Genomic DNA, 27,190 nt, shown 5'->3' with positions numbered 1-27,190 from the left:
TTTGTATCTGGCAGCAGAAAACAAACATCTGTAGGTAAAGGAAATGACTCCTACTGACCTGTTAAGTTATGCTGCATAAGTATAGTCATGAACACTGAGTACAGTCATTTTAGTTTATTATCCTCTGGAGACTTTCCAAAATTATAGGGATTACATTTATTCAAGTAAATAAATAACTACAAAATTTGTAAGGCCAAGACATTGTCTTATTTTAAGTAGATATTAATTTTTGATAAATTTTTTAAATCGAAAGTTGGGGAAAATTTTTTTTTAATTTCCTTTTGACTCAGTTTTGCCCTTTGGCTTGGGAGGGGTCACAGTATACCTCCAGGTGATATGAGAAGTCCCAATTAAGCCCTGCCTAGTAATGACATGGTCAGTGTTGGGAACTCCAGAAAAACTACTGAACACTACCTAGTTCTTACTGATATCTGCAGCCAACCATATCTACTCCTCCTTTGCATTCTGGGCCTCCATTCATCCATACCTTGGTGGCAGTGTGTCAGGCATAACATCTCAATCCATGTCAATTCCAGGGAGAAGAAATTCTCTCTCCCTTGTTAGCCATGGAATATCCCTCCGAGGTTAAAGACACCTTCTTCTCCAGAACCCTGAGAATGATAGACTTAGTGACAGGGTCATTTTCTCAAAAGTTTGGAAGAAGCAGCTTGTCATTTTGGTCAATTTCTTATCATTAAGCCTAGTCAGGTACCTTCAGAACAGAATTCAGTAGGGACCATGCCCTGATTATGACATCTCCTTCACTCATTAAAAGTTCTGCATCCCACCCACCTTGCGTGTACTATCAGATGTTGATCAGGAATCTAGGTCATTAGTGACAGAGAAGCCTGAGGAACACTCGGACTCCAATCTGATTATGAGTGGGCAGTGCTTGTTGAAGGTCCTGAATTTGAAATAAGACTTTTCATCCTAGTCACAGAAATGGAGAAAGGACCTAGTGTTTACCTACAAATACCTAAGGAACTATTCAACAGTATAGAGCCACTGTTCAGCAATGTGAGGATCTTTGCAATCCCTAGCCCCCATATTCCTGTATTTAGTGATGGCCCCTGTCAAAGTCATTCTAATGGAACTTCTGGATTCTAAGGCCTATACCCCAAAGGACATGATGAGAGAGAATATGAGTCTGACAGGGAATTCAAAGCCTCCCTCCTGGGAGCCTGTGGAATGTAGGAGCTGTTTCTGTTCTACACTAATCCTAAAATCAGTTGCCATGGCTCGTAATCATTTCTTGGAAAAGAGACTGAACATAACAAGGTACAGAAAAGTTCCAGAGTCTCCTTTAGAAATGGTGCTGTCCCCAAGATTTAAGGGTATTCTCTTAGTAGAGTTGGGATATAGTAAAATGGTTACACACTGAAAGACCACCTTAACCCAGCAGAGTAAAATGGGGATTAACCCTGAGTGGTAGTCTGTAGGACTCAGGTTCTTCAAGACAAGAGTCCCCAAGTCCTAGTAGATAACTCAGCATTTCCCATATAGAAGTAGTAGGACCTCTGAGAAATGGGAGAATCAGGTTTATCTTTACAAGCCAAATCAACTTTGGGGGATAAGGGGCCACTGAAAGGCTAAAGGGGCCTAGTGGGACACATGGCATTATTCTTGAAGGGTTTCCAAACCTTCAGCCTGCAGTCTCAACCCTCAACATCAGCACAGCCAGGCCTATATTGCATACCTCACTTACCACTTACCAGCCCTCTGGATACATGTACTGGCTTGGCCTTCTACTCCTTTAAGAGTCTGTTGCCAGCCTGCCAAGGAAACATGATTCCCTTACTTTGATTGTGAAGAGCCTAGTCTAACCTGCTTAAACCTCAGTCCGTTTTTTAGATGTTCATCATTGCTAACCCTAGTCTCCTTGTACGTCTGCCTTAATCCCTAAAATCTGACACACAGGTCAGTTTCTTGCCTCTTACCTGCCTGTGTCTTGCTAACTTTGTTATTTACTGATTCTTACCCCACCCCTCATTAGCTGATGGAATTTAGTGTAAAAGGATCCTTTTATTTTTGCCCTGCAAATGTGATAGCCTGGTTGCCTTGGTTAAGTCATTCTTAAAGGGTGTTGGATTTTATAAGAGCACAAATGATTCATATTTTTCTATACAATTTTTCTTGTAAAAAGAAGAGATAAAATTTAAGTAAAATTATTTTTCAAGAATGGAGATGTCTCTACTTTTAAACATACTTAGAGTTACTTAACAGAATTGCCTTGCCAAGGGCATAATTTCATCTAATTAAAAATCTTGTATTACTTTCAGATCTCAACAGAATGATATCACAGCACTCATTAAATATTACTTAACACAACTGCTTATATATCATATAATATATATGATATGATGTATGACATCTGCTTGTATATTATATAATATATATGATATGATGTATGGCATATTCTTATATATTATATTGGGATTAACACCCTAATGTTTCTAAAATGACTTATGACTGCACTGCACTAACAAAACTGATAACGTGAAGTTTTCATTCCAGTAATGTTACTGAAGAATACCAGATTATAATTATATTTTATCCATGGTTAGTCAACTATATTTATTCTCTTTGATTTCGTAATTTCTTATTTTTATATAACAAAGCTGTTAAAATAGAAGAAGGATCATTTAAAAAATAAACCAGTTATGGTTAACCAATGAAAGCAACTTTTGTATATGTATAACTGATTCACTTTGCTGTGCAGCAGAAACTAACACAACATTCTAAAGCAACTATACTCCAATAAAAAAATTTTTAATGTATTTCTCATTCTCAAATAAATAAATAAAATTTCAAACTTGTGATTTTTCTCCATTCCCTAAGAGACTGTGGAGCAGGTGTGCTTTGACTCAAAGTGGGTCCCTGAAACTGCTCCTTAGGCATCATTTCTCCCACGCAGCCCTGGTTCTCAGCCATCGCTCACGTAACTCCAACCACTACCCTGAGCGCCATCTTTTTTTTTTCTCAACAGGACCTGCCTTTCAGGTAGCGCCCCATTCTTAGGAATTTTCCAGTCATTTGCTCTTCTATTTCTCAACCTTTCATCTGAAGTCTAACGTGTAGCTGTCTGTCCTTGACAACTGCATCTCTAAGTACTTGTTCTCAAATATTGTTTTCCTGATCTAATGAACTGCACTCTGAGACAGTTAATAGGAATAAATGAGTTCACGGGGGCCCTCTCAGGGACCATGTTTACCTATCACACTGCCTTTATAGGTTGTATCCTCAAAAGAATAATTTCATGAGAACTGCAGGCACTGTGTCAGTTTGTAAGGGAGATAATTTTGGTCAGCAAGCCTTTTTATGTCCTTCAGATCATAGCAGATAAAAGAATAGTTTCATTTTCATTAGAAAAGAACATTTTGCTTGTTATTTCATGCTTTAACAGCTTTCTAGAAGCCATAAATCAAAGAAGTTATGACTGCATTATAGTTTCTCTAAAATTTGTCACTCTGTTTTAATAGGATGAGATTTCTGTAGTGAGATTAAAAACATAGGTGTACAAATATGTTAATTGAAGCTTTAGTTGTAATAAAGAAAATTGGAATCAACCTTATTGTCCAGGAATAGGAGAGTAATGGCTATACGTGTGTGTGTGTGTGCATGCAAGTATGTGTGTGGGTAAATAAGTTATAGTACATCCATGCCATGGAATATCATCCAGCCACTTTTTAAAACGTGACAGAATTAGATACACTGATATTGAATGACCTCCAAGACATTATTGTTTAGAGACAATTGCAGAAAGAAAGTCATATCAACATGTGTAACATGATTCTCATTTATGTAGAAAGATAAGAAGAAAAATGATTCCAGATACATGCACATACGTACAAATGCAAATGCATAGACAAAGAACTGAAGCACTTCCTCTCTTCTTCCTCTTCCCTTCATTTCCCTTTCATTTCATTTCTTTCTCAATGTTTCAGTCTTAAAGCCATTAGGAGAGGCCAAGCAAAATAAATGTTTGTGCCAGTGGAATGGTCAACTAAAGGCAGACTTACCAAGGCAGAGTGTCAGGTGTTAAGTGAGATGAAGAGGGCATCCACTCAGATGATGGCCTGGCACAGGGAATCAGAGACCTGTTGATACAAGGAGAGTGTCACGTATTGAATGTTGGATTCAACCAACCATAGATTGAAAATATTCAGAAAATTCCAAAAAGCAAAGCTTGGATTTGCCCAGGCGCTGGCAACTACTTACATAGCATTTACATTGTACTAACAACTGTTTACATGACATTTACATTGTATTCAGTATCATGAGTAATCCAGATATGATTTTAAATGTGTGGGAGGATGTGCATCGATTATATGCAAATATTACATCATTTTATGTAAGGGACTTAAGCATCCATCAGTTTCAGTATTCAAGGGGGTCCTGGAATCAATCCCCCATGGATACTGGGGGATAACTGTATACACCAACTAGTTAACAAGACTTAACTTTTTAAAAGAGGAATAAAAGGTGAAGAAGGTTAATATGGAGTCTTTTACTATTTTACTCTATAGTTGTATGTATTGCGCTTTACATTGAGAATACATGCAAATTTTAATTGTTTAATAGAAAAAAAGGGAAAGATAATATCACAGAGCCCACACATATATGCCTACCAGAGCAGAAATGTGATTACACTAGTTTCTACTACTGAATTACCTCTAGTTTTAACTGAAAATTCAATTGGTAATTCTACCTAGGGGCAAGACGAGAAAAAGACACAGGCCTACTAGAGAATGGACTTGAGGATATGGGGAAGGGGAAGGGTAAGCTGGGACAGAGTGGCATGGACACATATACACTACCAAACGTAAAATAGATAGCTAGTGGTCAGCAGCCGCATAGCACAGGGAGATCAGCTCAGTGCTTTGTGACCACCTAGAGGGGTGGGATAGGGAGGGTGGGAGGGAGGGAGATGCAAGAGGGAAGAGAATTGGGGACATATGTATATGTATAACTGATTCACTTTGTTATAAAGCAGAGACTAACACACCATTGTAAAGCAATTATATTCCAATAAAGATATATATATTTTTTTAATATATTTATTTATTTATTTGGTTACACCAGGGTCTTAATTGAGGCAGGCAGGCTCCTTAGTTGCGGCTTGCTGGCTCCTTAGTTGTGGCATGCAAACTTTTAGTTGTGGCATGCATGTGGGATCTAGTTCCCTGACCAGGGATCGAACCTGGACCCCCTGCATTGGGAGCTCAGAGTCCTATCCACTGTGCCACCAGAGAAGTCCTCAATAAAGATATTTTTAAAAAAAGATTCAAAGACAAATAAAACAGCATCCCTCATCAAGGAACTCAGGCTCTAGTGAGGACCCCAAGACATAGCAACTGTTAATTATAATACAGTCTACTAAGGATAAAAGCAGAGATATGCATGGACTATTTCAGGGACATAAAAGAGTTGTATCTAACCCAGATGGGACAAGAGATAAAGAAGGCGTCCTGAATGACAAGATGCCTGAGATAAGTCTGCAATGATGGGCAAGTATTACCAAATTAAAGGTGGGGAAGATATCTAGGGCTGAAAGTACCCAAGAAGAGAGAAAGGCATGAGCACAGAAGAAAGAAAGAATGGTTATCTGAGAAGAACAGCCAGAAGTGTTATGTGCTGATACATAAAAGGCAAGGCAGAGAGGAGAGAGGAATGGATAGGGGTGAGCCGATGCTGAGGCTCTAAATGCCATGATAAAGGGTTTGAACTTTTCTGGGAGGCTATTGAAGGGATTTAAGTTGCAGGTGGCAGAGTCATATTTAAGTTTCATGCAGGTAACTACGGTTACTCAGTTGAGGAGGACAAAACTGATTTTAGGTCAGTTAAAAGTTTGAGCAACGGTTTAGCTGAAGAATAGTAAGGATCGAAACTAGGGGAGAAAGAAGCAGGGAGAAAGAGGGAGAGAGGGATTTGAGAAAAAGGAAAAAACTCAGGGCCAGGGAGTTGATTAGCAGTAGGAGTTAGCAAGAAGGGGTAGTGAATGGTTGCTTTAATGACTCTGTCTTGGGTGGCTGAGCATGGCAGTGCTAGCAATGAAGAGGCAAGAGTTTCTATTCCCCCAGGGGACTACTTGCCAAGTCATTCTCTCCCATGGCATCCGCCATGGCCACTGTGTAACCAGGCATTCGTTTCAGGGGAGGGAGTGCCACGGTTTTCTCCAGTCTACACTACAGACTTGATAATCCCGGGGAATAGCATGAAGACGGCCTAACTGAACTCTTCTGTGGGTCAGAGCTCTGCCATGGATGTCACTAAAGTGGCACCATTGATTCCAGCCTCTCACAGAGCATGGTGGCTGGTTTCAGGGAACTGAAATCACATAAAAATTTTAGACTGATGATTCCGTACATGAGAAATTTATCTTCACCTTACTCCCTTTGTTTGCAAAGTGCCAATAAAACATTGGTCTGACCAAGAGCAACATAAAGAATAATTTAATGGTAGCAGATTCCTTAAACATGTATATTGCTAAATAATAATAAACATTATGTGACATCAGTGATCATTCTGATTGCGCTTTATAATAAAATACAGCCAGAAATGTTTCTTAAAATAATAGAAAGGGTTAGAATTGAAAAAAAAATCCCCCAAAGAATTGAAGGTCCGTTTGCCTTTTGTATAAATCTACCTTTGCTCAGTCTTGCTGTTATATCACAGTCCTTCCAAACAAGGTAAATGTTCTATAGACAGACACTCATATGGCTATTACTTGAGGGAAATAATGATAACGAAAATTTATTTTTTCACGAACAATTTGAAATGAACTGTCCAATGAAAGCTAACAGAACCTGTGAAATATAAAAGAAATAGATCATGAAACATTATTACCCAAATTTAAAGCCTAAAATGAGAAAATAAAAAGTGTTTAAGTGATAATGAAACCAAATTTCTACTTAAAGATAGTAAATTTAATGCTTGGTTTAAAAATCTTAAAGTTGACTCATGAATTATAATAAATTGTTTTAATGTTGCAATAAACAGCTTGTGAGAACCACACAGTCTATTGCTGCATCTCTAGCCTTTCTGCTCTCTGAATCTCCACTTATTTTTTAATTAGTCTCAAGTCAGGAAACTCTTGAAAACAGACAAGTCTGAACACTGTTTCTTTCATTTTTTCTCTAGTTTATTTTTTAGTGATGTTTAAATGTAAGAGTTTTTGAACATGAGTAATTCCAGTATGTGACAATTTATAAATCAGATAAAATGAGGTGGTAATCAATTTACACTACAAAGAGATCTAGTGCAATAGTCCATTAAACAAGCAAGTGCCTCTACTCTTTATGAATATACATAAAAGGCTAAAGGCTTTAAACTAAAATGGCTAGAGGCTTTAAACTCAAATGTTATGAGCCTCTGCCAAAGGACTATCATGTTATGAGCCTCTGCCAAAGGACTAAACTATTTGAGTTTAAAGCTAGAGGCTTTAAACTCAAATGTTATGAGCCTCTGCCAAAGGACTATCAATCCCGAATAAATATTAAAATTGTCATGCAAGTCAATTATATTTGATTTTTAATAAATCGATTCTTCAAGGCTTTATCATGTATGCAAAATAAGGATACATTTGCATGGATTCAAAGGTATCTTAACTTGTGTCTACCTTGTGTCCAGATCAGTGAAAGATTCTGTAACAGTCTTTTCAGCAACTATAGATATAAGTAGGTTCTCTTTTTGGATGAGCAGGTTCCCTGCCCCTGCATGATTAAACAAAGATGGTGTGACAGGAAGCTGGGGCAAAGGAAATGAAGCAGGCAGAGAAGGGAGACCCCTTGAGAAGTTACAGAAAGCTTGGAGAGAGCTTAGGACTTCAACAGGTGGCAGAACTTGAGGGGATGAAGCAGCAAGGCTGGCTTTCAAGCCAACATAAGCTGGATCTTTGAAAAGTTGGGAGGCCCCAGCTGACATCCGTTTTAGACATCCTCAACTAATTAGTACTGAAGAATGCCAAAATTAAGAACAAGGTAAAAGTCAACAATGCATGTGCAGAAGAGCAAATTCCTCTGGTTTAGTTAATGTGGTATCCATGTCTTTGCATACACCATTAACAAATAATAAACAACCACATTTCTAAAAGGTGTTCAAGACAGTCAAATTAGGAAAACCCTTCAAATAAGTCACTCATTTGCACTGCCCCTAAACGAACTTTAAAAAATTATGCTAATAATACCAAAAGGTATTGCAAACAAAGTATTTTTTTTTTCTTCATTGGTAGATAGCTGAGGTTGTAATCATCTCAACTCCAAGAAGTCAGTGTTACCTTTTGTTTAAGAAATCTATCCCAAATGTTGGGAGTTTCAAAGAAGCTGACCCTAGACGATATCTCTGTAAAGGTCGACATATTGGCTTAGCACAAAATATTTATTTTCAGTGAATTCACTGTGATTCTGTTTGGTAGATCTCTAGAACAACAAATAGAGAAAATATTCCAAATCTAAGCTGTAATTCCATCATAACTCATTCTGGTTTTCATAGAATCGTTTGGATTTTATAATCTTGTGAGTCAAAAATATATTTTATGAATTAGTCTTCTGATTTCATGTTCAAAGAGCACATGTCAATGACCTTGATGGGTAACTGGGAAGTGAACGCTGGCCACAAACATGTTACGTTTCTAAATCCAACTTCGACTTTCTGATCTATTCTCTGGACTTGTAGGGGTCTGCTACTGGTTGTCTCTGTTACAAGATTTTTTTGGCAACACTTGTAGATCTGAAAACACAAATATAAGTTTTTCTTCAGTGAGTCTAGGGTCCAGAAGGAGAAGACGTATGAATAAACAAATCAGTGCAATGAGAATTAAAGGTAATTTAATAAAGACATGTTTACATGGTCAATTCCCTGGGGTGATGTGATTGGTTTTGAAATGTAGAAAGCTGAGTACCTGTTCACTAAGACGGGGTTACTCCTGCTTTCTAGCCTAAGCCAGATTACTAGTTCCCTTGAAACTAGAGAAGAAAATGGGGTTTTGGTATTTACTTGCAACCCCGCCGTCTGGGATCTTACTTTGCTTCTTCGCCGATATCTGGCATCGGGGTTCTATGCCGTGCTCTGCCAAGTCTGACTCTCCTGGCTTCTGACTATAGCTTATCCATCATAGAATCTTAGGAATGGGAAAACCCACCCTGGTTCAGTTATCCAATCATTGCTTGAATCCTCTATACAACACTCTTAATAATAGGTTTTTCTGCTTAGGCTTAAATGTCTCTGATGTTAGAGTCTCTTTATCTCTCCCAGCATAGCTTATTCCAATTTTGGATTGTTTTCAATGTTAGAAAGTCATTTCCTCTTTCAAAATAAGTTCCTCTCCAAAAGTAATTTCTCTCCAAATTATATCTACTTGGGGTCATGTGAAATGTTTAGTTATTTTTCCTCAGGATGTCCCTCTAAATATGTGAATACTGATACTGTAGTCTCCTGAGCCTTACCTTTTTCATGATAAGGTCACACTTGCTTCACATATATCAAGACTCTTTACCAGCCAGAGGATCTTCTTCCAAAGAATCTCTACTTTGTCTACATTCTTTGTAAAGCCGGGCGTCTATAGCAGGGCACAACATTCTTTAAGCAATGAAATATGGAAATATAGGTGAGTTTTCTAAGCTATAGAAGATAACTAAAACTTTATCATGATAATAACAACAGTAATTTACATTTGTATGGTGCTTTCTTTGGGAAATAGCATGAGAATAATGTTGGAAGCATGGGTTCTGGAGTCAGACTTCCTGGGTGAAGATTGTGTCCTCACCACTATCGGATGACTGATTTTATAGGTAGGACTCTTTACCTCTCTGTTCCTCATTATTACCACTTGAAAATATGGTTCATATTAGGATGAGCCTCACAGAATTAAGTACCATGAGGATTAAATGAGCTAGTACAGGGAAAACCATCAGCACAGTGTTTAACACAAAATAACGGGTTGTGTACTCTCCATTTCATTACCACACTTCACTCTTTTTCTCAATCACACTACTCTTTATTTTGTCTCAGTGCCTTTGCACTTACTGTGCCCTTGCTTGAAAAGCTGACCCGCCTCCTCTTCACTGGCTGTCTTCTCTTCCTTCGTATCTCAGTTGAAATGTCCCCCTCTTGGAAAGGCCCTCCCGCTTCTGCTAAACTACTGCCTATCACATCACTCTGTTTATTCTTTTGACACTACTTCTCACACTCTGCCATTATCTTGTTTAGTTATTTGTTTTTCTTTCCCTAATAGAATGGAAGCTTAATCGGAGCAATACCTTATCTGGTCTGTCAACTGTTATATTTACAGAGACTAGTAGTGAATAAATAAATTGATGAGTATCACCTACAACTATTCTTGTTATTGTATGTATTAGCGCTTATCATTTCTCTTAGTTCTCATGAGTGCTCTCTGAAGCAGGCAGATCAATGAATTCACATTTTTGGAATAACTAAAATGTATAGCAATATGTATTTCACAAATGTAAGGGGAAACAGGGCCACTAAAATTAATAAAATCCACTAAAACTCTCCAAACATTTCTAAGCAGCTGCAGAGAATTCAGTTCAGTGGAGCATGAAACTCCATTTCATGTGCCCCAGTTTGTCATATTAGGAAATTTCAATATGTGTATTAAAAGGAAACACTTATTTAGGACCCAGAATGGTAATGTTACCATGACAGATCTATTTAGTTTAGTCTGGATTTGGCCTTGCAAACAAAATTCTAATGGAGGCTAAGTAACAGAATCTTAAAGAGTTACAAAACAAATTTTCACTGCAACATCCTACTTTCATTTATTTCAGTGAGAATTCCTGGCAGACTTGAATAAAGGGATGCTCACATGAAATGATGTATTTCTGAGGGCCCTGTATTATTTTCTAACCCAAATCATTTCTATACAAAAATCGTTCTTCATGACCATTTTTTTTTCTTTTTTTTAGATTCCATATATATGTGTTAGCATATGGTATTTGTTTTTCTCTTTCTGACTTACTTCACTCTGTATGACAGTCTCTAGGTCCTTTTGTACTAGACTTTTATTCTGTTTCACACTAGGCACTCTATAAATATTTGATGAAGGAATGAATAAATGAACAGGTAAAAGCTGTATTTAATGGAAGTTTTGATGGGATCTGAAGATAATATAAAACTTAGTATTCTTAGCTGCAGCAATGGATTTCTGATACTCACAGCTTCCTTGTTAGTCCTTGCATGTGACCAGTAGAATGCATCTAGGTGATCTGATTTTAGAGTATTTTGTGATAAGTGTATCAAGAAAGGAGGAACTGATAGTTCTAGTTAGGAATTAAACCAGAAACTTTGGTCTTATAGGCAGCGTGTTCTTTAACCGAAACAATAAACAACACTGTAGGAAAATTATCAGAAGTCCTATTACCAATAGAAAGATCTCAGTTATGTTTGTGTCTCAGTCTTCAACTCTGAATCCCTGGTCCTCCCAGCAAAGGTAGGAAACAGAGCCTCTGTTATGCCTCATACTGATAATAAGTATGTGGGCTATAAGCTTTGAGTGCAGATATGATGGTGGTGTCGCTGTCACCACCACTGTCACTGTTCTCTGTTGCACTGCTGCTTCCTTGCTGGAAGAGCTTGGCTCTTCAGTTATTGGAGCAGAGGAAAAGTTGATGACCACAGGGGAGTTTACAGTGACTCCTAGGCAACTTTCAGAGCTATTCCACAAGAAGAGTATTTTATTCCTTAAACAAAGGAGTAATTTCCAGGGGGTATTTTTGGTTCTGTGTTTGCTATCTCATTGGTAATAGATTGCAGCAACAATGAAATCTTGCTCTGTATTTCTCTCATCTTCCCACTGATAGTTTGCCTGCCTTTTGTTGAGGTCAGTTAGTTAACAGCAAGTGCTACACTGAAGTCCTGCGATTAATCAGTTGGCATGGCCTTCAACCTCAATCCTGAATATTAAACACAGTGGACTCATTTGGAGAGAAACAGGCAAATATAAAGGACATAACATTAATCACAGAGTTACCTAGAGCCTGAACCTTTTCTTTCTTTTAGAAGTGATGGCTTGTCAGAGGGTGATGAGAGAGCAACAAGACCTCTTCATGGTTTCTGGGAATTGTTAAATTTCAGCGGTGATTTTTCTGATTTTGTTTAAATATTTGATACCAAGCTACAGCAGTAGAAACACTGTAGTACTGGGCTTCACCAATCACTCTTCTCATTTTATAACAAAATGAAGGATGACAGAGGACTCTGTGGTCGTAACTGTTTAATAGCTTTTTAAAAAAAATTACCTTTGTCTCCCCCCACCAGATTTGAGACTGGGGACTGGGGAGATCTTCAATACTCTTTAGCCAGATCTCCAGTTCCCTGACCTTTTCTAATTCCATCACACCCACCCTACTGATCTCCACTGTAGGACTGCAACTCCTTACTCTCTCTGCTTGTCAATCAGGACTACTGAACTTACAAAAACAAAAACAGAAGCACACACAGACACACTTTTGAGTGGTGCCTCTGCAAGTTCATGGTCGTCCACACCAGTGGAGTCCTCAGTGCTTTCCATCAGTCTTGAAAGTCCACAGTTTCATTCTCTACTGGTTTCCTCAAGCTCCCTCTCTTATTTGCATCTCTCCCACAGCTAATGCATCCTGCTTCCAGTTTTCCTGAGAAAATAGGCAAAAGGGTTAAGAAAATTCATACTATCTGCCAGCCCATTTACATGTATTATCTCATTTAATTTGCACAGTCTAAGAGAGAGAGATTATTTTATTGCTTTTCTGACAGAGAAGGTAACTGAGGCACAGGTGAGTGGTGCCTGTAAATGGTGGTGCTGGGATTGAACCAAAGTCAACTCAACTCCCAACCTCTTTTCCTTCCATGGGATGTGATCGTGCTCTACACCTGAAGCTCTGTGGTATGAACCATCAGATTTCTTACTCCCCCATCTCCGAATGTTTACAAATCCATATTTCCTTGATTTTTTTGTTACGTTTCTTTTCCTCTCATAGGCTAATAATCCTCCATCCATGATCTATCTTCTCCCCTTGGGGGAACCTTGATCATGGACCTCTCATTATTCAAACTCCTTCTTATAATAACTTTTCCCCTCAATATATATATACATGCTTAAATTTCTGTCTTAAAAAAAGCATTCCTCATGCTTGCATCAGTCTTTGTATGCTACCCTATCAATCTTCTTTCCTTCATAACAAGCTTTAAAAAAGCTCTTTTTTAATGCTACTCTGTCACCACTAATGTAGTCTTCTGCCTACTGTAGTCTGAATTCCAGGTCCACCATTCACTGAGATAGTTTTATTCTAGGAATACAACATTTGGAGTTAAGAAATAACAAAATACAATAGTTACTCTTCAGTCATGACACTGTAAGCTTTCTGACGTGTATGATATTTACTTTGGGATAATCTCTCATTGCTGGAACCATCCTTCTATGACTTTCAGGATACCATTTTCTTCTAAATTTGCAATTCTTTTTCAGGCCACTTATTCTTAATTTCTTTGGGTGCTCCCTCCTCCCCTTAGGCTCCCTAAATGTTAATACCCTTCAGTGTCTCATCATTGACCTTCTCCTTCCTTATTGACTTTAATTGAAATATTTCATCCACGTTCATGGTTTTAAATTACCCCCTCATTAATGTTCCCCAGTCTCTATCTGTAGTCTGGACTTCTTAATGGCTGTTGGACCCATATTTTTGATTGCCTAATGAGCCTCCATGGAAATCTCAGTCTGTAGGTTCAAAGCCAGAGGCAAAGTCGTTCTTTCTATCTATTCTCTCTATCAACATAATGGGTACCATGATACACCCAGGTATACTCCAGTCAGGATCTTGGGAGTCATTCTTTGCCTATATCCCTTTCTCACTTTCAAATAAAAATCATTTGAACATTCCTAAACCCTTTGAAATGACATCCTACTTTTAGTCTTGAATTCTGTTGTGTTAGTTTGTACCACCCAAATTCCCTGCCTTGATTCAATTCTTCTTTACTTCTCTATAGGATTCATTTCATTTTCTGATTAAAGCACTGTTTAATTGTGACCCATTAGAAGTACCAGTCTACTTGTTCTGCTCATTGATTGCATTTGTACCCACCGCCTATTATCAGGTTGGAATTACTTATCTTCAGAGTAATAGTTTTTTACTATGTCGGTGTCCTTAGATCTTCACCTTGTGTTTTTATTTTTGTTTTCCCCGTGGTCTGTAAAAACTTAAGTTGTTTATTGCATTACAGAGCAGTAATTTTTATTGCTATTGTTTTCTTAAGGTTTTTATTTGTTTACCTCGGATTTTTCCAACTTGAAAAAGTCATAAACTTTTTTTTTAAACAAGTTTTTTTAAAATTTATTTAATTAATTAATTTATTTTGGGCTGCATTGGGTCTTCTCTGCTGCACGCAGGCCCTCTCCAGCTGCAGTGAGTCGGGGGCTACTCCCTGCTGCAGTGCGTGGGCCTCTCACCGCGGTGGCCCCCCTGGCTGTGGAGCACAGGCTCCAGGAGAGCCGGCTTCAGCAGTTGTGGCTCACGGGCTCTAGAGTTCAGGCTCAGTGGTTGTGGCGTACGGGCTTAGTTGCTCCGCGGCATGTGGGATCTTCCTGGACCAGGGCTCGAACCCACGTCCCCTGCACTGGCAGGCGGACTCCCAACTACTGCTCCAGCAGGGACGCCCCAAGTCATAAAATTTTAAACAGGAACTTTGAAGTAAGTTTCTGATCGCTCTCTCTATTTATACTGAACCTCAATTAATAATGTTCTTCAATATCATAGTGCTTAAGGAAGTTTTGTGCTAGCATTTTCCTGAATCAGTTGATAACTACCTTCCCTGACATTTGTAACCCTCTGGCAATTGGATATATCTGCCAGGCTTGCAAAGATTTTCTGCTGCCCTGATGTGAGTGTCCCATTAGGGCAGATAATAAGGGAAAATGCAGTCTTGACTAAACAGCTTCTCGTGCTGAAATTGTTTGCATTTGATCTACTTTCAGCACAGTTTTAAGAGCAACCATTATCTATATTCACCAACTGCTCTGCTCTCTCTAGCTCCTAAAACCTCTGTTAAACCAAAACCATAAGCAGGCACACTGATTTGTGTGTGTAAAAATACATCGTCATTCTTGTTCTCAACATAGAAAGTTACCTCAGACATCTTTCTTCCTTTGCTTTCAAATGATGACATTTACTGGTGTGACATAAAATCGCTCAATGACTGTTACTCAGTACTTCAGGGGTTTATTTTCTAATCTTTGAGGAAGCTCCCTTTCTCAAGCAGCTGATTGCCTTATCTGAAAAGTGCATACTTAAGTATATATATACAGTTTGCTGGAGTACTAAGTTATATGCTATGCTTTTATTGAAAATAACACTGGTTTGTTTCATTTTTGTATTTGAATAAACTGAAATTTGAATCCAAGACATTTCACTGCTGATAGCTTTATGCTATTTCAGTGACTTATAAATTTTGGCTTTTGGTATATTTGTTAGCACACATAAAGCAAGTCCAGAGTCATTTATAAAGCTTTGATTTATGGTATATGGAATCTTGAGCGGAGTTTATTCAAAGCAATTACTTGCAGTTAATGCCACAATCATTACTACAGTCGACATTCCAGTATTACATTTATTTTTGCCTCTTAATAATAATAATATTTTTATACGTAAATGTGTAGAGACACAAACATTTTCTTACGTCAAAACCTGGACTAGACAAGAAATTCATTAAGATTAAAAGCAGTATGTATTTTTCTTAACGATATCTTGGTCTTTAAAGAATCAGTCCTAAGTCTACTGTTATTCAAAGTTTGTTAAATATCAGTAACTTATGATAACCTTGAAAAGAAACAAATATTGGGATTTAAAAATCGTATTTAAATGAAATTTCAGTGGATGTCTGCTGAATACCTTACACTGTATTATAATTATTTTATCCATTTTTCTGATATTAGAAGGTAAGACTCAACAGGAATCATGCAAAAAACAGAGAGGATGATTTTTTCTTTGACTTCCATTTTCATCATTTTCTCACTTTTTTCTTCAAATATTAAAAATCTTCATTGGTATTTTTTTTTTACTCATTCCTTCTTTATTTTAAACTTTAGTTTTCCTCAGTTGATATCTTTATGTTAGAGACTGGTGGAGTAATAAATACTTCCCTACACAGAATGTTTTTTAGAATGTGTTCCTATTTAGAAGGTGTGTAGTACGAAGACATTGAAGTGTAGGTAACTGTAGATATTTTATTGAAGTATTTATTCATTCAGGAAATGTTTATTTAATCCTTAAGTGCCAGGTTCTAAGAAAGGTTCTGGAATTACGATACAAATAAGAAAAAGACATATTGTAGTTCAAATAAATACAAGGTACCTCAGCCATTCAGGCTGCTCTAACAAAATACCATAGACTGGTGGCTTATAAACAACGGGAGTTTATTTGTCACAGTTCTGAAGACTGGAAGTCCAAGATCAAGGCACCAGCAGATTTTGTATCTAGTGAGGGCTGCTTCCTAGACCATTATTTTTTCACTGTAACCTCACATTTCAGAAGGGGCGAGGGATCTCTCTGGCATCTCTTTCATAAAGGCATTAATCCTTTGTGTTAGAGCCCTTATGACCTAATCACCTCCTAAAGGCCCCACCACCAAATGGCATCACATTGGAGCTTAGGATTCTAACATACGAATTTTGGAGGGACATAAACATTCAGTCCATTGCACCGGGATTATGTACAAATCAGATGAAGACAAATAGAAGATGCCAAGGGAAATGTCCGCTAATCATGCAGCCTCCCTCTCCCTGCTCCTCCTGCATTCCTGCCAGCTCAACCTCTCTGATAAGGCAGCAGTAAGCTCCTTAGCCTTCCAAAGCCTCAGTGCCTCCCGCTGGCCTCCCCAGGTATGTCTGATCACAGTCTGCCTTTCCATCTCCCTCTGTAGAAGTCCTTGGCATTCACTCTCCGCACTTTTCTGCCCCCATGAGTTTGCTCAGGCTCATCGCTCAACCAGACATGCTCTCAGTTCCCCTCTGCCTGTCAAGATTCTACCCATCCCTCAAGGCCTGCATTGTGTGCTTTGATCTCCACGTTTACCTTCTTTCATCCGATCTACTCCTTCAGGCGTTTGTCTACTTTTTCTTGGACACGCGCCCAACCTTCTGGGATGCAAGAATAAACAAACAAACTTGAGCCCATGCTCATCTCCTACAGAGCCTACGGTCACTTTCCATTCTGCTTGGAATCAAGAGTGCACAGGGTGTAAATACTGAATACATTCACTTGGCGTTCAGAGCCTATTTTCCAAGCATTTAATTTATTTCTACTGTGTGCCAGACTCCGAGCTTGGCAATGAGATACAGATGCGATAGCTAAGGTGACAAACAGCATGCAGTCTGTGAAGTGCTCCAACACAGGTGAGCACAGCAAATTTATTGGAGTGGTACTAGTTCAGGTGAGTCAATACACGGATGAAAGAATGGATGAATACGTGAATGAGTAATTTATTTTAATTCTCTAGAGCTGACATTTAGTACTCTGCAGTCCTCCTGATGGGTAAATCACCCTGATAAACTTCTGCGGCAACTACCATGCATATCCTAATTTCTTCCTCCACAGCATTTGTTAATAACACTCAAGTGATACAATATAGTTCTAGTGAATTCTGTATACCTGCTTCCTTGGGTATGTCATCCTGGTTTTTATTATGACATGGACTGAGGTCTCCACCTGCAAAATTAAAAACATTAATTTGGGAATTTTAAAGGTAATGTTTAAGCGTAAGGTTAACCTAACGGTTCATCATTAAAAACAGCTAAAGTATATTTAATGCTTCTTTGATTTATGTTTCGTCCTTGTGTGTAACCTTAACACTTTATTAATTTACTTTCTCTGGGTCTCTACTTATGATGATTTGAAGCATCTTCTTTTCAGAGTTCACTGCAAAAAGAACATCAAGGTCTTATTTTTTGGGACTTTTTCTGTTTTACAGCCTTTTCACTAAAAAATTTCCTTTTGCCTATTCTGGTTCTTCTATTTTGTCTGTTAATCACAGAAATTCAGGAGGCTTCCTGAACCTATACCGTACTTGACATCACGATCTAGTAGGTACTTTAAACTGAGTCTACACTCATACACTTCAGAGATCCAGTGACTCAGGATCATTGTGCTGTACAAGGTCAGACAGCATACAATTTGGACATGAGATCTTTCTTTATATCCTTCAGCAGAAGTTTAGTGGGGACGACTCAACAAAAAGGTCATATAACAAACAGTCAGATGTGATCTGCAGTTGAGTTTAGAAATATTTCTTCAGTCGGTCAGTTTTCATTCTTTCTTTTTTCTTGTTTTCATCCTATGTTAGACCCCTGTGAGCTCAGACTCATAAAATGAAAGACATCATCATTTTTTGTCTGTTTCAGTCATGCAGCAAATGTTTATTGAATACCTACTATGTGCCAGGCTTTTTTTCTAGACACTAGAGTGTGGGGGGTCATCTCGGAATCCTGCCTACCAGGTAGGTGGGGAACAAAATTGTGAAAGGGGCAAGAGAAGAAGCTGGAGACTAATTAGAAGGCGCTGGAGATGTCTAAGCTGTTGCTTCTCAAAATTTAACATGTGTGTGAATCTCCTGGGGATTGGGTTAAATTGTAGATTCCAACTTGGTAAGGCTACAGTGGAGGCCTGACTCTCCTGACAGTCTCCTAGGTGATGGTGTTGCTGCATGTGAAACAGCAAGACTAACAGGCCAGCGATGACGGTGGCTTGGGCTAAGGGTGCTAACAGTTGAGATGAGAAACGATCTGATTAAGGACATATTTTGAAGGTAGACGCAAAAGGGCTTGCTGAGGAGGAAACAGAGGCACCAGGATGACTTCTGTGTTTAGGGGATGGCAGTGGTTATAGGAGGCACTTGTAGGGCAGAAATCCAGTGTTCAGTTGTGGATATGCTAAGTTAGAATCCAAGTAGAGATGAGCACTAAATGCTGTGGACAAAACAGGTTATAACTCATATTCAGTGCTCTAGAGACTTAAAACTTTGTGTTTCTATGCCCCACAACTATGAGACTCTTCCTAAGTGTGCTCAGAATTTATTGTACTGTTTGAAAAAATGTAAGCAATAAAAAGTGGTTTATCGATTCGTACTGCAATTTCTTTCTCTGCTTCTCTTGCATTGACACTAGTAAAATAAGCAGTGTTTTCTTGTCCCCATGCCAGTGTTCTTTACAGTGAAATTAACGTATTATTACTCAAATTGTTAAAGCTGTTCCCAGAAGCCAAAATGTGCATCACTGTGCATATTTAAAGCATATTGTATTCAAGTGCTGTCTAAACAGAGAGCTAGATTTTGAAATAAAATGAGTTTTCAGCAGCTATTATTGATTCTGGTGTATGCCTCACTAGGAGATGAATTACCAAAATTTCCCTGGCTATACAGGCAGTTTCATGGTGTGACTAATTATTATTTCTTTCCTGGGTTAAATTATGCAAAATTAGCTTTATCACATTATGAGAGCTTGCATGTAAGTCGATCCTCACTGATTCCCTTATCACAAAAAGAAGATGGCATAGACTAGAGTTGTACGGAGTGTATGTTTTCTTATAATTTCTCTGAACATCAACCATGTGAAATCTTGGCCTTACCCATACTCATGTTCTGAAAGAAAAGCATTTGAAAGGATAGAAGCTGAAAACGGTGTGGCTACCTGCTCTTTCGTGGAATGGCGGCAGAAATGCTAGGGTTTAGCCAGAGAAGAGGTTGAGACTTGGACTCACAACATTGCATATATTTTAATAGATGAACGTTAAATAAAACATACCCATTGTTAGCACTGCTTGGGTGCTTAGCTAAGTTAATGTCCAGTGAAATAGGTTATGAGAGATGGTTTGTGGTTTCAGGTAGTGGTGAAATAAAGGCAACATAGGGCAATTTGGGTTTAGAGGACTATTCATTCTGTGGAATAGATGAAAATTCACTTCACTGTAAGCAAAAATCTTTAGAGAAAGCCCTGTTTTATTTTTTCTATTGTTAAACCATAAAATCTGTTAGGCTTTATAACCAGGAAAAAAAAGGGGGAGAGGGGAAGGAAGGAGGTATTTCAAGGAGAGCCTGGTGATTACATTTTTATAAATAAGCCCTGAGCAGATGGAAATTAAACCAAATCGTTCAACGCAGGGATAAGAGAAAGTCTAAAGGGGCCTCCCCCCACCCCATCCCCGTGGAGAGTACTAAGGAAGTCGGAACTTAACTCCTCTCATTTGGACATGCTTCAATCTGGAACCCTGAGCTAGGACTAACTATCTGATAGGACAAGTAGGTTTTCTGTTGATTTGGAAGAGCGTGATGGCTAAACAAGGCCATTGTTGAACCCTGCACTTGTTCTTTAAGCATCTTCTCATAGTGTATCATATTAAAACCCAGAATCGAAATCTAGGCATATAGTTATTTCTCAGTATTGGAGAAGAATTGGTTCCAGGATTCCCTCGGATACCAAAATCTGTGATGCGCAAGTCCTTTATATTAAATGGTGTAGTATTTGCATATAACCTACATACATCCTCCCGTATTCTTCGAATTATCTCTAGATTATTTATAATACCTAATACAATGTAAATGCTATGTAAATAGTTGTATATACAATGTAAATGCTATGTAAATAGGTGTATATACAATGTAAATGCTATGTAAATAGTTGCCAGTGCTATGGAGCATTCTGGAATTATTTTTACCAAATGTGTTTGCTCTGAGATTAGTTGAATCTGCAGAAGTGAAACCTGTGAATACAGAGGTCCAATTGTAATTATTTTAAGAATTGGTTTAAAGATGTCCCAATTTTCCCTACTATCGTGTCTATTTTTATGTAACATATTAACTACTTTATAAATATAAAATTTAGCTTTTGCATGGTAATTTAAAAAACTAACTTCTTACTTTTTATTCCCCCTAGGAGCATTGAATCAAAAAAATTGGGGAAAGAAATATCCAACATGTAATAGCCCCAAACAATCTCCTATCAATATTGATGAAGATCTTACACAAGTAAATGTGAATCTTAAGAAACTTAAATTTCAGGGTTGGGATAAAACATCTTTGGAAAACACATTCATTCATAACACTGGGAAAACAGGTAAAATATTTGCATTTTGTTTCTGACGTTAATATGTTTATCAGACCTAGAGTATGTTTAGGTTATTTTCCTTTTATTTTCCTTTGAATGATGTATTCTGAACTGGATAGAAACTATAGGTAGAAGAAGTCAAATAGAAAATTGGAAGTTTAGACCTTCTGAAAATGTGTACAAAAAATTAAATGACCAAAGTCATAATATCGTGTTCTCCAGTAATATAACAATAAAGATGCCTCCTCTGGAAGAGCTGTTAAAGATAACGTAATATATAGCTATTGTAATTTAATAACCCCATCACTGGTTAATCACTTAGTCAATCAGGATTTCTTTTTCTTGGGCATTTTATTTGATCTTGTCTGCTCAGCCTTGCGCTGTGTTCAATATTTGGATGTGAAAAAAGCAATCTATTATAATTGAATTTTAAGAAATTACTAGCCCTTCTATTAGAAAGTTTAAAATTATATACCATCCTTAGGAAGCACTCTCTAAGTTTTTTCTCTTAGTATGCAAAATATAATACCATAAAAAATTCCAGTAAACAACAGATAGACAAAATAGTTTATAAAAGTGAACAGTATTGTTTTTCTGATCTTATAGGTTAAATGAAATCGTATATATATCAGGAAGTTATGTAAAAACAAATATAGGAAAAAGATTAGAAAAAATATTCACTATAATAGTAGCTATGTTGGTGTGGTTTTATCATTAGTGGTATTTTTCTCTGTTTTCCATATTTTGGTAATGTAATTATTTTAATGTGGTAATTTAATTTTAAGTCCCGTGAGGGTAGGAATTTTCAACATCAGTGCCTGATAAATAATAAGCATTCAGTAAGTATTTTTCTGAATGAATAATTTGAAAAATTATTACATGTTATAAGATATTATTAATTTAATACATAATAGTATATTGTCCCAAATCTTGACATTTTAATTACCAGTTTTAAAGGATGTTACAAAGCAGTAAAGCATGTAATCTCTGCTTTATTTTTCTTAGTGGAATGTGGTAAAGCACTCGATCTTTAGAGCCACACTTTTTAGGTTCACTACTGGCCATTTAAAGCACAGTGTGGAACCTTGAGCAAGTTACTTAACCTCTCTGTGACTCAATTTCCTTACCTGTTAAATAGGGATTGTAATGGTATCTTCTTCCTAGGGTTGTGTGAGGATCAAATATTTAATACATGTAAAGTAGTGTAATGCATGGCATGTCGTAAGTGATAAATGTTGACCATTATTGTTATTGTGTTTGTTGCTATTGTTATTATTCATGAAAGTTTATATCTCTGGCTGGCTGGTGTCCACTGGGAAAAAAAGCACAGCCTAAAAGTTAAGAATTATGTTCTATTTGGCAGACTTTATACTGGCCAATGTGTTGGATTCTGTTCCTAATGCCAACAGTGGTTTCTGCTTGATAGAACAAAGACTATTTAAATCTGATTGAGAGACATTGAAATCTTGCATTAGGGTCTCCAGAGGATCATTAATCTCCAGATGACTCCTAAAGTACAGTCAGATAGTATCTGCTACGGAACTGAAATAGGAGAGTTTAAGATTCTGAGAGTTGCAACGGAGACTTCAAACATGAGATGGCGTAAACCCCTTCAATAGGAATGGGTCTCCCGCCTTCCTTGCCACAGTCTAGGACAGAAGTTCTGAAGCTTGTTGAAGCCTGGAGTGATGCTTGGAGGCATAAGGAGATGGGACAAAAGCAGCCCCCTGTTAAAGAGTAGAAACAGGCTGACCTTGAGAAGGTTGGGGGTACCCCCAGGAAAAGACTTCCTCTTTCCACTCCTCTGTTCCTTCTCCCTTTAACTATCCCTTCACTACCCTTTGATGCGTTAGGGGAGCAGGGCTTTGGACACCAAACAAACAAATCTTGGAACACCAAACAGACAGGGCAGGTGGACTGCCTGTCTCCTGCTTTTAGTGCTGTATAGCAGTTAAGGTCTTAGGTTTATTTTACATTTGTGGCAATAGGATACATTAAGTATACTATGCAGAGTTACAAAGTTCAGCTTCCAAAATGGTAACTTTTTCTAAATTTATCAAATAAATGATTTTATTAATGTACTTTAATAGATGAAAATTTAGTTAAATTTGCAATTTTGATTCTCAGAAACTTAGATGCAATTTTATTGTTTTTCTTTAAGTGGAAATTAACCTCACAAATGACTACCGTCTCAGTGGAGGAGTTTCAGAAACGGTGTTCAAAGCAAGCAAGATAACTTTTCACTGGGGAAAATGCAATATGTCATCTGATGGATCAGAACATAGTTTAGAAGGACAAAAATTTCCACTGGAGGTAAGTCAATAGTTCCACTAGTTACTATTTCGTTTTCTAAATCATTGGGATTTTATTTAGCATATAATTTAATTCATTTGTAATCAACTTTATAATTTATACAGCTATATTTTGTTTACTTGGTTAATATCTGCCTTCTTCACTAGCCTAAGCTCAATAAGATCCATATGTGATTTTCCACGTCCTGGTAATGCAGAGTGTCACATTATAGATGATCAATAAATACTGATGAGTGAATGAATGAAATTCTTTCCATAGCCCAGTAGGAATAAAAGGGGAAAATTTTATCAACATACTGGAGAATCAAAAAGCTTCAAATTAAAATGAGAAAATTTTCAGATTTAAAATTGGCAAAATAAATATAATTATAATAAATAGTGTGTGTGCAGTGAAATATGTAAACACTTTCATACATGTCTGGAGAAAGTATAAATTGGTAGACTTTCTGGGAAGCAGTTCACTTGTTTTTATCAAGAACTTTAAATGTTTTATTCTCAATATTCACATTTCAGTTTGTAGCAATTTAGTCTGAAGAATAATTAAGGACATAAGAATTTATGTGCAAAGACTTATTTACAATAATAAAAATTGAAACAAAAGGAAATGATTAAATACATTATGATAGATTATTATAGATCTTGTAAAAATCATGTTTTTCAACTATTCACACAGAAAAAGTTCATCATAAGTGCATTTAAAAAGTGGAACATAAAATAGTATACACAGCCTTTTTTTAAAATTAATTATTTATTTATTTTTGGCTGCGTTGGGTCTTCCTTGCTGCGCACGGGCCTTCTCTAGTTGCGGTGAGCGGGGGCTACTCTTCGTTTCGGTGCGCGGGCTTCTCATTGTGGTGGCTTCTCTTATTGTGGAGCACGGGCTCCAGGCACAAGGGCTTCAGTAGTTGTGGCTTGTGGGCTCTAGAGCGCAGGCTCAGTAATTGTGGCGCACGGGCTTAGTAGCTCCGCGGCATGTGGGATCTTCCCCGACCAGGGCTTGAACCCATATACGCAGTATTATTATTCCAAATTTTGTAAAACATGAAACTAATTAGTGGCTGAGAGTACAGTCTGAGTCAAACGGACGAGGCTTGAATACTGGCTTCACCGTCTAGTTAGTAGCTATATGACATGACATTGTAAAAATTATTTAATTTCCCTAAGCTTCTGTTTCTGTTCCGTGAAATTGACATAATAGTAGTAGCACATCTCTGTAAAGTTATTATGAGGATTAAATGAAAGATTGAATTATTGCTATTGTAAAAATAATTGAAGGAAACCAAGAAAACATTAATAGTGATTTTCTCTGGGTGATGGCATTATAGGTGCCTTTTCTTTTCTCCTTTAAAGTTGCCATATTTTCAATATTACCTGTAATAAATCTGTATTACTTTTATAATCCAAAATAGTTATTGATAATAAAAATAATATAAATTAGTTATTTCATAAAGGATTAAAATATTTTAATGTGGAGAAGCACATTCAAGTTTATGACTTAAAATTTTTTAAATATCCTTAAAGAAAAGCATGTTTATCAAATTTGGTTTGTTAAAAATACGAAAGTCAACCCATTAAACACATAACATTCTCACTTCCAAGAGTTTAGCTCTCTCACAATACTACTTAGAACAATGGTGAAAATCAAGAAAAACTAACAATAACAAAAGCTGTGATTCAGCAAAATAAATTATACAGAATCTGTGTACTAAACCTCACGTATTTTTCTTATTTAAAAGCCCCTCAAGTTGTCTCTCAGAGATGTCATTTGTTTGTTGTTTGCTTTTTATTTCATTTTTTAAAACATTCATGGTTTTATTTATTTTATTCTATTATTGCTATTGTAAAAATAATTGAAGGAAACCAAGAAAACATTAATAGTGATTTTCTCTGGGTGATGGCATTATAGGTGCCTTTTCTTTTCTCCTTTAAAGTTGCCATATTTTCAATATTACCTGTAATAAATCTGTATTACTTTTATAATCCAAAATAGTTATGATAATAAAAATAATATAAATTAGTTATTTCATAAAGGATTAAAATATTTTAATGTGGAGAAGCACATTCAAGTTTATGACTTAAAATTTTTTAAATATCCTTAAAGAAAAGCATGTTTATCAAATTTGGTTTGTTAAAAATACGAAAGTCAACCCATTAAACACATAACATTCTCACTTCCAAGAGTTTAGCTCTCTCACAATACTACTTAGAACAATGGTGAAAATCAAGAAAAACTAACAATAACAAAAGCTGTGATTCAGCAAAATAAATTATACAGAATCTGTGTACTAAACCTCACGTATTTTTCTTATTTAAAAGCCCCTCAAGTTGTCTCTCAGAGATGTCATTTGTTTGTTGTTTGCTTTTTATTTCATTTTTTAAAACATTCATGGTTTTAATTATTTATTTTATTTATTTTTATTTTTTTGGCCGCGCCACGTGGCTTAGCGGGATCTTGGTTCCCTGACCAGGGATTGAACCTGGGCCCACAGCAGTGAAAGCCCAGAATCCTAACCACTGGACCGCCAGGGAATTCCATCTTGTTTGCTTTTCAAAACACTCTCCACGTAATTGTGCAAGCAGGGAAACTGGGGGGTATGCGTGACCTGCTCTTTCTTTCCGGCCTCTCATATCCTATAATCAGCACCTCAGTTCTGCCCCTAAATGATGTGGGAGGTCAGAAAAAGGTTCAAACCACCTTTGTCTCTTACTTGAGTATCTAAGTCCCTGCAGCTAGTTTCTCTCCAGTCTTAATCCCTTCTGCTCTCCCCCCTTCTCCCCAGCCCTGCCCCCTTCCCATCAGGGACTTCTATTGCCCTCCAGCCCAAACTGCTGGGACTGCCTGTGTGGCCCCTGCCTACTTCTCCAGCCTCATATCTCTCTTCTCCTCTCACGTGTGATCAACTGAACTTCTAACAAACTACTTTCCATTTCCCACACTTCTCATACTTTCTTGCCTGTAGGCCTTTTCCTAGCTGGGCCCTCTGACCTGAACACACATTCATCTCTTCTGCTTTTTCATCTGTCAACTTTAAAGCCACTCATGCTTCAGGGGTCAACTTGGAAATCCTCTCTCTGAAAAGGTTTTGGTGACCACCCAAGGCAGGAGCCACTGCCTTCCTCTGCTTCACACCTGCTATTTCTCTGATCCATAGCCCTAAATGCACATTAATCTTTTCAGAGGCTTTCTGCTCTTCCCTTAATTATATGTCTAAACTACCTGAGTTATCAAATTTCCAAGCCCACGACCCTAGGAGCACCAGCTTGTAAGTGAGAGTGGAGGCTGTTATAGATAGATGTGTGGACTGAAGTAGAAATGAACAAGGGATAGCCTCGCACCAGTGGGGAGAGACTTAAAATAAGGAATTTATGACTCCTTTGGTATTTTTTAGATAGAAGCAGAGAGTTCTTGAGAGTTTCACTGTTAGTAGAGCACAATACAATAATGTCCAAAACTGGTAGCTCAGACCATCAAGAAAGGCATGTCCATTCAGGAAAGAATGAAACCATATTTGAAAGAATTCCATCAAAATAGTGAAAATAACATTTGATAATTTATTACATTTGATAATTGCTCTAGTAAATTATTCAGTGTCCCCTGGTAATCACAAAGTGGTAATTTCAGTTCTAGATCTGTCCAACTTTGTATTTCTTTCTTCATTGAAGGATAAGTGATAGTTGTGTATACATGTAATTGATAAAATATTTTGAAAATTCACAAAATATAGAATTATATAGTTTATAGAATTTTTCAAAGAGAATTTAATGAACTGATAAATTATTTTATTGTCTTTTTGCTGAC

General features: G+C 37.3%; 1 protein-coding gene across 1 annotated transcript in view; it reads left to right on the top strand.

The window, feature by feature from the left end:
- The window catches only part of PTPRZ1 (protein tyrosine phosphatase receptor type Z1), a 163,464-nt gene that overhangs the window by 62,732 nt on the left and 73,542 nt on the right, over positions 1–27,190 (top strand). The window contains exons 3-4 of the mRNA XM_024757757.1: positions 20,909–21,088; positions 23,241–23,392. Of these exons, the coding sequence (XP_024613525.1) occupies positions 20,909–21,088; positions 23,241–23,392 (332 nt within the window). The remainder of the gene's footprint in view (positions 1–20,908; positions 21,089–23,240; positions 23,393–27,190) is intronic.

This window comes from Neophocaena asiaeorientalis, unplaced genomic scaffold, assembly GCF_003031525.2.
Source record: "Neophocaena asiaeorientalis asiaeorientalis breed wild unplaced genomic scaffold, Neophocaena_asiaeorientalis_V1.1 scaffold116, whole genome shotgun sequence".
Taxonomy (NCBI): Eukaryota; Metazoa; Chordata; class Mammalia; order Artiodactyla; family Phocoenidae; genus Neophocaena; species Neophocaena asiaeorientalis.
The sequence above is the reverse complement of the archived record's forward strand: the minus strand, read 5'-3'. Positions and strand labels throughout refer to the sequence as shown.